This window comes from Malurus melanocephalus, unplaced genomic scaffold (genome assembly GCF_030028575.1).
Source record: "Malurus melanocephalus ecotype Western Australia unplaced genomic scaffold, MMel_1.1 scaffold_38, whole genome shotgun sequence".
NCBI lineage: Eukaryota > Metazoa > Chordata > Aves > Passeriformes > Maluridae > Malurus > Malurus melanocephalus.
Window position 1 is genome coordinate 364,674 of NW_026623270.1, and position 14,547 is coordinate 379,220.

General features: G+C 37.8%; 1 protein-coding gene across 6 annotated transcripts in view; it reads left to right on the top strand.

The window, feature by feature from the left end:
• The window catches only part of L3MBTL3 (L3MBTL histone methyl-lysine binding protein 3), a 76,909-nt gene that overhangs the window by 36,092 nt on the left and 26,270 nt on the right, over nucleotides 1-14,547 (top strand). For all 6 annotated transcript variants that reach the window (XM_057364355.1, XM_057364359.1, XM_057364358.1 and 3 more), the window contains exons 10-14: nucleotides 837-928; nucleotides 1,466-1,617; nucleotides 10,258-10,334; nucleotides 11,693-11,778; nucleotides 13,925-14,035. In XM_057364355.1, coding sequence (XP_057220338.1) covers nucleotides 837-928; nucleotides 1,466-1,617; nucleotides 10,258-10,334; nucleotides 11,693-11,778; nucleotides 13,925-14,035 — 518 coding nt within the window. The remainder of the gene's footprint in view (nucleotides 1-836; nucleotides 929-1,465; nucleotides 1,618-10,257; nucleotides 10,335-11,692; nucleotides 11,779-13,924; nucleotides 14,036-14,547) is intronic.

Below are 14,547 nucleotides of genomic sequence, written 5' to 3' on the forward strand. Positions count from 1 at the left end.
AAAGGCAATCACTCACTGAAATTTGTTGTGGTTTTGGTCCTTCTTTACTGGGTTGTAACATATTGACTAAAATAGGTGTTTCTGTAACTATTACACAACAGAAAARAATGAAGGAGGAAGTCTATTTGCTTCCAGCTCCTACCTTTGTTTTGTAGATTAGAGCTAGAAATAGTTTATTGCAGATTATTTTATGCAGTTCAATATATTATTAATTATTTGTATTTTTTCCCCTAGAGAACTGAACATTATCAGAAATACAGGTTTCTTTCCAAGTGTTGTATTCACAGAATAAAAAAAAACTGCATAAAGTCCATGAAGCGGCCAGTTTACACTGTGAATGCATAAGGGGTCCTGGGGCACTGATTRTGTAAGCAGCTGTTTTGATATAACCCAGGGAGTTTGTTTTAAAGCTAGTAGTGATGATGCTATTTTAGTGATAGCCTGATGACATAATAGGGTGAAGTCTGGAGGAGGAGGGATTTTTTTTTTTTTTTATTGGACTGACTGGCATTGTGGGAAGAGCTTTGGGATCTGTAGATCTTTTGCTGATTCTGCAGTAGAAGCAGCAGATGGAAAAGCAGCTGGGGGACACTTGTTGGTTCTGTGTGTGTCAGTGAGACCAGCAAAGGGAGATTGGTTGGTACCTGTGGGGCAGACAGATGTTCAGGTGAGGTTTTCTTGGGGAGAGACAAAGGTGACTTGTAGTCTGCTGCTTGGAGAGGTTTGTTCAAAGGGAAGGATATTGGAACACTAATAGGATTGGTCTCTTATTGAAAACACGCACCTTGTGTCTCATACCTGTCATTTCTTGCCCTTTTTTTATGACTCACTTTTAGGATATAAGGAAGAAGAATTCAGCTGGCCCTCCTACCTAAAGGCATGCAAGGCTCAAGCTGCTCCTAAATCACTCTTTGAAAACCAGAACACAGTACGTAGCCACTTGTTACTAATGGTGTAGTTGTGAGTATGCTCAAGTGTGTGGTAGGGACTCATAGCACATTTCAGTGATGGCAGACGTGAGACCCGAAATTCAAGACAAAAACGTTTACAACAAAGTGAGTAACATTCTCCACTGCAGCTAACCTCTGCAGTTCCAGTTCATTACTTTTCTACTGACCTSTTTAAACTTCCAATGAATTCAGAAACAGTATTTTAAATTAAAGATTTGTTATTAGTACTGTGTCTTGTGCTATAATGCTGTGGAACAAGAATGGTCTTTCAGAGAGAGTGTCTACGAGAGATATAAAACTAACACATTTAATTTTAGCAGATATTTAGGACTCTTTTTCCAAAACCACAACTCTATGTTTGCGCATCTCTCATGTCAGCTAATTAGGCTGGTATCACTCTGTTGGCACWGCTCATTGGGAAACTTGGAAATGACATAAATATATTGATTACGGACACTGGGGAGATTCCTGGATTTATAGTATTTATCTTCAGTTAAATGTCTTTCTCTATGTAGACAGTGATTCCATCGGGATTTCGAGTGGGGATGAAGCTGGAAGCCGTAGACAAGAAGAACCCGACTTTCATTTGTGTTGCCACGGTAACAGACATGGTGGACAATCGTTTTCTGGTTCATTTTGACAACTGGGATGAGAGTTATGACTACTGGTAYGATGTTTTTGTTTTGTATCCTAGTGGGATGTATCAGAAATGTGTTAGCTTTAAGTGCCATTTTCTGTGATATTTTCCAGACTGGTCATACAGTTACCATACCAACTTTTGTCAGTTTTGTAACTCTTGCTAGATTTGTAACTATGGCCACCAAAGTAGGTCTCAGTGGCAGACTGAGGAGGAATTAAGCTTCCCATGTCAGGTTTCACGTAAAAGGTTGCTGAGTTTGTGCAAAATGAGTGTTCATATGTGCCGCTGCATCTGTAGTTGTGGACTGATTTCTCATTTCAGTTACGTGTTATCCATGAGATTGATCTCTCTCTGCACCATGATAGGGAGACTGATTTTACTTGGAATTAGTTTTACATGTACAAGGAAAGGTTGCATTTATTCATTAGGTTCTTGATCCACTTACGTTGTTGAAACAGAACCATAGTCACCTTCTATAAGGCAACAGGAGAGTGGCAAAACCTGGTTTTAGCTCTCTGTGTTATACGTTCCAGTGACAGTTGAGATCCTGCTACCCTGACATGTTAGAGGTGACCTTTCTGCCTGTTGTGTGGTGATGGGGCTGTGTGTGTCTATATAGGAAAGTCAGTGGATGGAACAGAACATCCACTAGGAGCAGAAAGGTAGTGAAGGAGATTAAGTCTGTCACAGTGCAGATTTGTGTTTGCACTTTGACCTTCATTTGACAGATCGTTTGGAGCAATGTAGTTTACCTCACAGTCTTTGGAGAGTAAGTTACTGCAGAACAGGTATTGTACGTATCCCCTTATGTCTGGGGTTCAACAGTGGCAAGTTATTTACATAGCTGAGCCTATAAAAATTAATTGGCATTTTCTTCATCTGTATTTGATGACTGCTTAGGCATTATGTCAWTGAGAATGTCACAAAACTGTTAAAGTAACTTCAAAACTTTGTGAGTCCATCCCTTGAAGTAATAGCTTTGTGGCCAATGTRGCAAATAAACTGAAGTGGAACTGAAGTATTGAAGCAGTGATGAACAGTCATTTAAGTGAAGTCAAGAGCTGAATACAAGATAATAGATCATATGAGTCAAAGGCCCGAAACATTAGTAATTATTTCAATGAAGAAGTAACATAAACTGTTTTGTTTTCTTTACAAACTATCAGGAAACTGGGGATTGGGAAAACTTACACTGAATTTCCTGATATTTGAATATTCACTAATCACAGCTATGACATTAATTCATAATTAAGACAGCAGTTAGGCAAAGCTTTTAGGGAAAACACAGCGCAATATAACCTGTTGTTTGTTCAGAGGTAGCATAGGTATCTTTCTAAAATACTGCACTGTGTATAGGAGACATACCCTGAATTTCAGAYTTGTTAATATTCCAGTATCAACAGGAACTTTGTCCACCAATCTTCTTGTAGTATTCTGAAGTGGGTTTTCTGAATTGTGTATGTAGAATACATGACATAAAACACTCTTAAAGGACGAGGAAAATCTGAAGTGGAAAATCTATGCTTTTTCCTATATGTTTTGATAAATCATTAGAGCTGTTTTTATACTGAAGTCAAGCTTTAATTTTGTTCTTTTGATGAAATTTTGAAAAACCTTTCTGGAAGCAACAAGAAGATTCTCCAGGAAGTACTGTGCATGGAAATTAAATTCTGAGTAATGTGGCCCGTCTYTCAGCATTGCATTGAGAAAGTGAATAGAGAAAGAAGGAAAGAAAATGGGAGAAAAGAGCAGGAAATGAAAATAGCAGTTGAATGTCYGACCAAAAAGAGAGCTTGAAAATGCAACCTGAATGCATCCCACTTACATTTTTAATTTTAGATATCAGGTTTGTAGGGGCCTTAAAATATCTTAGGTGCATRAATTTCTTGTCTACCAACTGCTGTCTGTATCTAAAAACGAAAAGGTTTTTTGAGATTACCCAGAGCTGAGCCTCACAGTTTCCTTGTGCCTGCATGTAAGTTTCAACCTCAGAATTATAATGAAGGTGAAAATACTTACTTTGTGCATGTTGGTTATTTTCAAGCTAGTACCTCTTTTTTTTTCTGTATACCTTTTGTGTTTTATTTAGAATAGACTGAACTTTCTCATTGAGGTTAAAAAAACCTTTCCTATTTTTGGATACCTAAGACAGTTGACTGATTTTACTGACTTCAGGCAGCAAAAATCCATTATTATTGCCTAAGGGTTTTTAKGCTTCAGGCTTTCAGCCTGAAGATACTCTTCCTTCCTTTCTTTAGAAAATATGGTTTTGGTTGAAAGTAAGTACCTGGCTAGAATTAGTCATTACAGCAGCTCTTTAATGCATCATCATGATACTTTCAGGGTATTATAAATCCTATTAAATTTTCCTTTGATAGTGGCTTTTAGATGGAAGAAAAGTGAACAAAATTGTCAAATTCAAGACTTTACTTAACGAAGGAGAATTTTGACCTATGCGACATAAGCCTTCGGGTCCTTTCCATCTGTTCCATCTCTTTTGATGAAACATAATACTTCTCTGAAAGCCGAAGGCATTCTCTTTCAGTGGAACTTCTGAATTTTCTTACTGTTGTCTCAACCTGAAAATAGCATTGGCAATCTTTGGGTATGTCAGAACTATGAATTAACTGAAGGTCCATCCTATAGTCATCCATTCTCTCACATCCATTTTACTTACACTCAGATCTRTGTGGCCACAGTTTCCTAACTGTTTTGTGATCAAGTGGAAACACAGCCAGAGCTCCTGAGAGAGGTGAAGCTGTGCCTGCTTGTTGCTGTCTGCCCACAGGAGAAGTGGRGCAGTGGCTGTGCTGGACATGCTGCAGCCCAAACTTGCAGCGTCAGAAGGCTCTATGTGCCCTCCCTCATCCTTGGCTCTGTCTGAGCTTCCCCTGCAGAGAAGGTGGCACAGTCAGCTTGTGGGGTCAGCTTGCTGGGAGTGTGTTAAAATATGATGGCCCATGCATGGCTCACTGCTCTGTTCCTGTCTGTCTTGTATAGAAAAATGATTTCTGAAGCCTCCTGTGAAAAAGAATTAGCTGTTGATTTTTGGAACCATTTTCTGRTCTGTATGACTTTTGGAACAGACTGGATTCTGGTGTTAGACTAAGAGGCCAGCCCTGTTCTCCATCAGTGTTTACTACTTTCCTAGCAGCCGAGTCCTTAAAAGTTATACTCTGCTTGTTTAATTTTTGAGGTAATTAATTTTGCTCCTCTCTCTCTTTGAAAGGAACAGTCTTTTTGGAGGGATTATGTCAAACAGAAGATAAAACAATCCTAAATAACCGTGTGTCACATTGCATGCTTTTAACTRTTTAAATGGATAATGAACTTACATCTGACCCTAAAGCTCTAAAACTGCATCTCAGTCACCATGCAGCTTTCTTATCAGACTTCAAATGTAAAATAGGGTAGTATTCAATAGTAGTGCCATACCACCTCTGGATGCATGCCATAACCTCCTGGATTACGTTTTGAGAAGTTCTTGACCTAAAATTAATACCTGCTTTATACTTGTCAATGATGAAGTGTTCTCAATTATGCACTAGATGGGGCTGCAGGATGGTTTTTATGTTTTTCTTTCTTCTTTTTTTTTTTTTTAATGCACTGTTAGATGACTGGCATCTCACAATCGAGAGCTTTTATAAGTAGCATTATTTGGGACATATTATTGTTTATGGGTGTATGGGCATGAGTGTATGGTTGGTTTTTGACAGATAACATTTTTGTTACTGACTGTATCTACACTTAGTAAAGTGAAAATCAAAACATGAAAAGGTTTGTTTCCCAAAAGGTAAAATCAGAAATCCCTTCAAGACGGAAAATTATTATAGCACATACTACTTACTGTAAAGACAATGCTGACTATTTAATGAAAACATCTGTCCAGAGCTTCAGGTGCAGACCTATTTTGGAGAATATTTTTCTGAAATAATTAAGTATTAACTTTTACAGCGGAAAGCACTATCATCCGTCTATCTCTATCTAGTTATGATGAGCTGTATATGTGAAACAGATTTTTGGGGAAAATTACCAGGATAGGTGAAAGTGATCAGTAGAAGAATACTAAGTCTTCTTCCATGTGTGAGTCTCCCATCGGGCTGTGCTCTCCTGCTGTGAGTTCAGGAGTGCTGAACATTACACATGTTCCTTTCACGCAAAGCGATGCACACACCAGGGGTTAATGTTGTCACTTGCCCTTGGTTTTCCTTATTGCAGAACTATTTCCTGGCCATTTACATCGTGTGGCTCTTCCCTGCCTTGATGTTTTTTTCTGTAGTTAAGATGTCCATAACTCAGCAAGCTGTCACTTGTTCTGTCCCTCTGCGTGGCTCTCTCATAGGTTCAGCTGGTGCACTGCTGCTTTTGGCTCYGCTTCAGCYTCCTGGATTAGCTGCAGTTTSCAGTATGGATGTTAGATTTCTTTTYCTGTCTGCATGTTCTCGCACAACAGAAAKAATTGTTCACGAGTGGCATGAATTGTGTGGACATTGTAATCTTGTTTTATTAATGGAGCATGCATTAGTCACATCTCTGCTCTTGGCAGAAGGTGGTGTTGATGCTCTGCTGTTGTCCAGGGATAGGTAGGTTTGGAGGTGCCAAATCCTGCAGCTCCTGCTAGTGTTGGTAACCCTTTTTGGCCTAGCAAGCATCCTCACAATTCATGGATCATCGTGTTTTATGAAGCGTGTGAGCTGGGTGATCTGCCTTCTGTTTTGGAACAAAGGAGATAAAAAGCTGTGGGATGTGGCAAATTGATTGTGAAAGGTCAGCGTAGCCTTTAACATTCCAGCTGACAACTCTTGGGCTTAGTCTGATAGGCTATTGTTGATCTTCTAAACTAGATGTATGTCCATTAAATAACACATAATTAAGCATAATAGTTTTACTTTAAATTGTGTGTGACTTTTACTATGATCTCTACTTTCTATTATTAAATGGACTGTTAGAAGCTAAAAGACCCTGTGAAATCAGTAGGTGAAGATGAATTGTATGATCTGACTTTGTAACAGGGATCTTTCTTTTTCCTGGGTCCACCGTGGTGGCAGAAGCTTCTTACAGGTTATATGTAATGACAGGGCTTTTCTTTTAAAGCAAATCAAAGTTTGTAGATGTTTCATAGTGCTACTTTGCAATGCTGTTGAATTACACATTGCTTTGTGTTCGATGCTTGCTGTAATGTCAGAGCATCTTTCCGGAATGCATCTTTCATTGCAACAGTCCTTGGTTATTTCCTTCTTCTTGGATCTTCAAGGCATTCAGTGCAGTGGCATTCACTTTTTAAAGTTTTATTAAACTGTGTGTTCAGACTATGCTTGAAAAAGAAAACCAAACCAAATGCATTTAGGTTTGTCCTGGTAAGTGTTTTTGCACATCTGCTTGATTATTTTAATTATAATACTGMTAATACCATAATGATATCTAACATGGGTCTTGTTCCCAAATTTAACTCGGGAGATTTTGAAAATAATTTGTGAACTTCAAAGCATTTTATGAAGTAAGAGGATATGTCTTTTCAGTGCAGAAGTGTACCTCATCTGTGTAAAACTCCCAGTGTGAGAGGGATCAGAGAGAGGACCACTGCTTTGTGCTTGTTAGCTTCTCTTCATAGTTTCTGTAAATGGAAGAGGCCAGAGGAATCATAAAGGACTCACTTTTTTTTTTAAGTTTGTTTGGAGCAAAATGTTTCTAGAAGTCAGGTGGTGAGTTTTAACAGTGCAAAATTTTCACAGAAGTTCTTTGGCTTCCTTTGCTTCCTTTTATTAACGGCAACTTCAGTAATTTAGAGAGTTTCCAATGTGATATTATAAATACATACAGTATATCTTGATACACTGTAGAAGGACAAAGGTGGGTATTCCTGAAGTGAGATAAATCCTTGGCTATTGTCAGAGCTATTACAGAGTCTATCAAAGGTAGGTTTTGTCTGCCAGGAATTATCTGATTGGCATCATTACGAAGAAATACTGGCAGAACTGTTTCATACATATAGCCATTAGATAATTTCATTTTGTTGGCCAGTATTTTTCATCATTAGTGCTTTACTCTGTTGAAGTAGATGGCTAGAGGAGTGCTTGTTGTGAGRCAATGTTCTAAGGCACCCAACCTGCATTTCTGCTGTTGAAGTATATCCATGCTGAGTTTAAAACATGATGTAAAATACTTACCAGATTTAAAAAAAAAAACGTTATTCCATGTATTTCAAATTGGATGCGGTCCTTCATTTTTCTTTTACGCAGCGCAAGTTCAAAACTGCAATGTGGTATAGCCTGGGGTCCAGGCTAAAATCTTTTCTGTGCTGTGTTTCCTTTTGCAATCCTTGAAGTATGTTTGTGTTCCAGATTTTCAGACCTGGCATTTTGAATCTTAAGACTGTAGAGTTCCTGCATAATTTACCTTTAGTTTCTTTTTCTGTCATACACAGTTCATTGCACCCTTTTAGGTATTGCACRTTATCAGCATGTGATATTTTAGAAGCATATAAATTAGTTTTGCTAATTAAGGAAACTTAATTAATTTGAAGTTCCAGCATGCTAATACTTTGTGGGTAGGTACAGATAATGATTATATTGTAACACTCGGAGAGAGCAGCCCCACACTGTTTGGATACTTTGCCTTAGTAACTGGGGTTGAGGGAAAGTGGTGAGAATACCTGTTATTCTCCAGCCTAATGATGGAGACATTGACTTCAGAGAGGGATTAAATAKAAACTGGATCACGAGTGGTTTGGTATTTTACTCAGTGATTATTGCATATGAAGCATATTTCTTCATGCATGGCTACTCTCTGCTTGTCTCCTTATTAAATATTTGAGAAGTGTTTGGAGAACAGCAGGAGGGAGACAYGGTGTTTCAATCTAGACTCCTGCTTGGCTGCTTAAGGTTGGTTTCTTGATCCCTCCCTGGGGAGCTGGGAATAAAGGTCTCAGCCACTTTAACTTACTCTTGCTTCAGTTTGTTGGCCTCACTGGGTCCTTGGTGTGAGACACTGAGCTCGTGGCCACTGGAGAGATGAAAATGCTGGTGGGATTCTCCAGAATAGGGGGAGTACAGCTTGGAAATATTTAATAGCAGCTATTGAAACATCTTTTGGGTTAGGAAATAGTGGAGGAGAGAGATTGTGCCCTGTAATACTGAATTTATCCAAGGAAAGAAGGAATTGAGAGGAGCAGGCTCCTAAGAGAAGCAAGGTCCTTAAGGGCAGATCTGCTTGGGTATTACACAGTTATAATSTGTGAGTTTTCAGCTCAATAGAGGCAAGCAGTGTGTTTGCACAGTGTAGTGCAGTGCCATGCAGAGTGGTGCTGGCATTTTGTGTCAGCAGCATGTTTCTTACTCATCCTGGCTACATAAACACTATGTAYTTCGTTATAAAAGCGCTGTCAATTGTTGGGCCAACTCAAAAACCATCAGTAAGTAATGATGCAGAYGCATGGATGGTGCATTTTTCACTGCAGTATCTGATAGCTTTTTACTTTTTGTGTAAATCAGTCTTACTTTTTGCCTTTACTAACAATATTGAGTAATAATATAATAATTTTAGTATATGCATTATTTAGACTGTGTTTTATTGTGCAAAATGTATTATGCTATGAAATAATATCCTAACATGTAGTGAGGGTTTATAGTTCTATATATAGTAAGTTACTATTACAGAAGGCTTAAATGTTTTCTCTTGTTTGCTTTTTTGTCAGGTTTTTTGGCAGTGTGTGTCTTTTTTGTTTGTTTTTGTAAGAGGGCTTGATAGCTGGCACCCACTGCTGCTTTCTTCTGTGCACGATGTAACTGAGCACAGTGAGAGCTATCTCTCAGTGCTTCAGACAGATGCCAGCCCATGTCAAGTGCAGCTCACCCTGCCTCTGTTARTCTGCTGTGGCTCTTGTGGCATGCCACAGGCAATAGCAGTAGTGCAAAATGTGATGCACTTAGCAGAAAATATGGGAAGTTGTTAACCCTTGGAGTAAGACTTGGATCACTACTTTTTTCACGTAGTTTAGGGCCTTAAATGCTTGTTTTTTTTTGGTTTTTTGTCTTTGTTTTGTTTTGGGTTTTGGGGTTTTGTGGTTTTGTTTTGTTTTTTTACCAATGTTTTTCTCATACTTACTTTATGTGCTGCTTCGTTACAGTAACATGTTTGTAGCTCCATTTAAACCACTCAGAATCCAGTTTTGAATTTTTGCTGTTGGCAGTGCAGTTATATGTGATTTTCTTCACTGCTTCCTCCCAGGTGCAGCCTGGGTCATTAGTCAAGATCTTTGAGCTTCTGGTTTCAAGTTTTGGTCTAGGCATTGCAAGACTCAATCTGTCTTTGGTGGGATTACAGTGTTCTTGCAACCAGACAATATGATTATACCAAGAGTCTGCTTGTGAATTTTTCAGATCCAGCATTATAGCTTCTCAGTGGAGATCTACCACTAATTTAAAGGCCTCGATTTTTTTGATCTTCCAGTAAAATTGTAAAAAAATCCTTATTCTTGTATAGGTGGTAACAAGTCTGTGTTAGATGTGTYTACATCTTCAGGTTGTGCTTGCAGTTTAAGTGTAAGTTGAAGGTGGTGTGGGTTGTTTGGAATTTAAATGGATCTCACCTGTAGGTCTTGGTTTGTAAGCATAATAGAATGTCTGAAGAGCTGAATTTTCAGGCCCTTTTTTTCTCCCCTTCCTCCAGGTGTGAGGCAGCTAGCCCACATATTCATCCTGTTGGATGGTGTAAAGAACATAAAAGAACTCTCATCACCCCACCAGGTTTGTATCTTTAGATGTCTGAAAGWTTTAAGTAGATTATAGTCAGCTAGCATCATTAAAATTTATTCTTATCTTTCTGTACTTAGGAATTAATGTTTGCAGAGTTCTAAATTTTTTACAGGACTTAATATATTGAAAATACAGGTGTAAGAGATGTTAGGTGTTAGGAATGCAAATGTATCCTGGTTYAGTAAAGAGACATCTACTCACAAAAGATATCCCTTGAAATCTGAACAAGTTTATATTTTTGGCTGAGTTCTGAAAATGCTGATCAAGCAAATTCCAGATGCGTGAGATAAGAAAAGCATCTTCATGTGAACTGAGTATGCAAGGTAATGAGTTGATAAGAAAATTGCCTTACATGATTGAGGAATCAAACTTGAGAGGAAGGGTTCTTTGGAATAAAGGAAAACGCTRTGAGAGAGATGATGCAGAAGAAAGGAAGTGTGCTCATTAGTGTGAAACTTGAGACTGTTTTTCAAGGCTGTTGTGTATGTCTGGATGACCTAATGCCCTGTTGCAGAAACTGGCATCTCTGGTCTGAGAACGTGGAAGGTTTTAATTGGTTAAAACTGACTTTGACAAAAATTCTAATGGCTTGTGATCTTGAAAAGTCATAAGCAGTCTGTCTGTCAGGAGGTTAATTGCAGCCTATTATTCAGTGAATCCCTTGTAAAACAAATTAGAATTGGTTTTGTTCTGTTCTRGCTTATGAATAATAATGTTTAAAATTCAAGTTAAACTTCTGGTGCAAAATAAAAGTGAAGGACAGGCACTCCCTTTTCTTTAAGAGCCAAGTTCTCTTTTTGTTTCATCCATAGAGTRTTTATAAACATGGTTTTAAATGTTTTCTGAGAAAGACAACATCTTCTTTGATGATGGCTGTAGATTATTCATAAATGTCCAGGGTATTTTGTTAGAAATTTAGTTAAAAATTGCTCACTAAAAGAGTAAAAAGCAGTCAGGTCTGCTCAACTGTGGTAGAAAGCTATCACTGATTAGATTGTTCATCAGTGAGTGACTGTTTATTATTTGAATTAATTTCCTGAATGAAGTGGGCAGATTTTTCCAGTCCACATTATTTACATTGCAGAGGGAATCACAGAATATTCTCATATCCAAAGCAATTGTGTGCAATAGCTACTCAGTAATGGGTWTGAGAGGATTGTTGGCTCTTTTTCACCTGTATGGGGAATTTATCAGAGAAAATTTAGAAGAGCCTTTCTTCTAATTATTTGTAAGTCTAAAGCATAAATCAAAATAGTGTTATAGAAGTGCTAGACACTCTGTAAATGAGACATTAACTTCATTTTTTTGCACTGCTGTGTTTAATTTTTCTCGTATTTCCTCTGTGGCAGATTATCCACACGCTAAGCATTTTTCTTGGGAGAAGTATTTGGAAGAAACCAGTTCATTACCAGCACCTGCAAGGGCTTTTAAAGTGGTGAGAAAACGTTTAAATTTTTTTCATGCTTTTAAGTTCATGTAATTAAATAGTTTAAGAAGAGAATACATACATGGTGTTCCTATGTTTCCAAATGTATCCAGTTAATTAGCTTTATAATAGGTGGTTTATTTTTATGCAAGTTTGCAGTTCACTGTTAGATTATTATAAATCACTRTTAATGTATTATTTTAATTATTGTMAATGGGATTAAATGCTCCAAATATATTACTAATGAGTGTAATTTGCTATGGAAAATTACTGCCTACTTATTACAAATAATGAGATAGCTACTGAGTCATGGTAACTTATTTTGAAGATTTGTATTTCTGTACTTTTTATACGGTGCAGTAGATACAATGTGAAAAGAATTGTAAGAGGTTAGTCTGCTTGTCCATTTAATCTATTGCCTTGGGCAAGAGCTTGTTTTCAACACCTTTTAGCAGACATTTTCTTCTGCAAGCTTGCAACTAGGGCACATGGGCAGCTCACCAGCTTAACCACAGTGTTTGTGGGTAGCATCCTTTTCTTTTATCTTTGTACTTGCTAGTTTCTTTCAGTGATGCACCTTTTTGAGCTCTTCAGATTTGAGCTCTTCTGTGATGGTCACTAATGCAGAAAGGAATTGCACAATGGCTTGAGCTGAAAGAAACTTTAAAGGTCATCTAGATTTAATCCCTCTGCCGTGGGCAGAGACACCTCTCACTAGATCAGGTTGCTCAGAGTTCCATCCAGCCCGTCCTTGAACGCTTCTGGGCACTGGACGTCCACAGTTCACTGGGCAACCTGTTCTCTGGGCAATACTTTACCCTCACAGTAAAGTATTATTTCCAAATACCTAATCTAAACCTACTCTCTTTTAGTTTGAAACCATTTCCCTTTGTCCTGTCACTACATGCTCTTGTAAAAAGGCCCCTCTCCATCTTTCTTTTTGGCTCCTTTCAGATACTGGAAGGCTGCAATTAGGTCATCTCTAAGCTATCTCTTTTCCAGGCTGAAAAAAACCAATTCTCTCAGGCTTTCCTCAAAGGAGAGGTGCTCCATCCCTCTAATCATTTGGGATTGCTGTTGGGAGCCACATCAGGTGGCCGGTRGCTCCCAGCCCTTGTCTCACAGCACACCACAGCATGTTTGCCTCAGCTTTTCATGTTAGGGACACTAATTCTGAATAACACTTAGCTAAGAGCTGGAATAACAAAARCCAAAATGTGGTGTTTGTAGCAGTTCCTGGGGTCAGTGGATTACCAGAGTTTATTAATGACCTGCAGTTTATCACCCCGAGCTGTGTCTGGCTTAATAATGCTTCTCAGTCTTACATTCTGAGCACAAATACCCTGAGCAAGGATTAGGAAGGTATTTGGTTATATCTGAGACAGTAACAGTGTTTTTATGTTGTATTATGAGAGAAAATTGAGTTCTTAAACTGCAGCTGAAGAAAAAAAGCCAATACTCTAGAAAGTTCTAGAGGGACATATACATTATTTTTCTAAAAAAATAGAATAAATCCCATAGCTTGTCTTGTGTATRCATTCTTTTAAAATGGATATGATTTTCCTTAAGTTTTCATAACTGCAGATGACAAACACCAAATCTGATATTGCTATGAAAGACACCATTTTTGTCAAATAGTRTTAAAAACCCAGACATCTGGTCCTGTTTGTTGCTGTTATATTGTGGATTAGTTGTGTTTTTAGCAGGAGACTGAAAAAGAGTTTGATTCATGAAGCGAAAATAATGTTAAAAAGCACAAATATGTTTCCTGTAGACAATTTCRTAGACATTTCAGGTTTCTGGTATGTGATATGTTATTAAATACTGCATTGAAACTGTTTGCCAAAATGTCTAGGAAAACTTTTCCTAGAGAATTTAGGAAAAAAGCTGCTTCAAAATAAAGATCCCATTTACTTGCTTGGAAGACTTGAGTCCAGTCCATTCCAGGAGAACCTGGAATCCCAGAGTAAATACCTTGTTTCACTAGATTAATAAGACTACTTTGTATCCTGTTTTTATGTTTGAATATTTAGTAGAGGGAGGGTAGATTTGAAGRAATAAAGGCAAAAAGTTTTTGACGGATTATATATATTTTACAACTGCATGAGATTTTGAGGTTTTGTTCYGTTTCACATAGTATTGTTCTTCTTTCCAGAAACCTTCCCATGGCTTTCAGAAAAACATGAAACTTGAAGTGGTTGACAAGAGAAATCCAGTATTTATCAGAGTAGCAACCATTGTAGATACTGATGACTATAGAATAAAAGTAAGTTTCTCTGTCTTACTKTATTATCCTGCTTAAGTAACTGATGAGGGCTTTGTAAAACCAAAATCCTATAGTTGTGAAATTAACCATGGGAAGAAATGGGTGGCATTGCTCTGTCCTGCTAAGCTTTTGCTCTTGCTTTTCRTGAATTAATATATGCATAATGCCTTCAGAATGGGTTGTTTATTGTCCTCTTAGTTACTTGTGCTGAGGTGGGTAGGTAGAGAGCAGAGTTGAATATATTGGAAAATTGCTTTGGGAACAGTTGATAGAAGACAATTGTCTATTCTATCAAGAAACGTGGTTGTTTAATATCAAATGTCAAAGGGCTGCTTCAATATTTGTATTAGGGACCATAAAATATTTGGTCTAGGTTAATTGAATCTGTCTCTATAAACTTGCAAGGGGAAGGCAGARATATATGTGAGATATGAAAGAAATTCTTGTCCTTTGTCAGTGATTTCTTCAGTTCTGAAGTTTCTGTTAATTATGGACTTTAGATTGGRTTAATC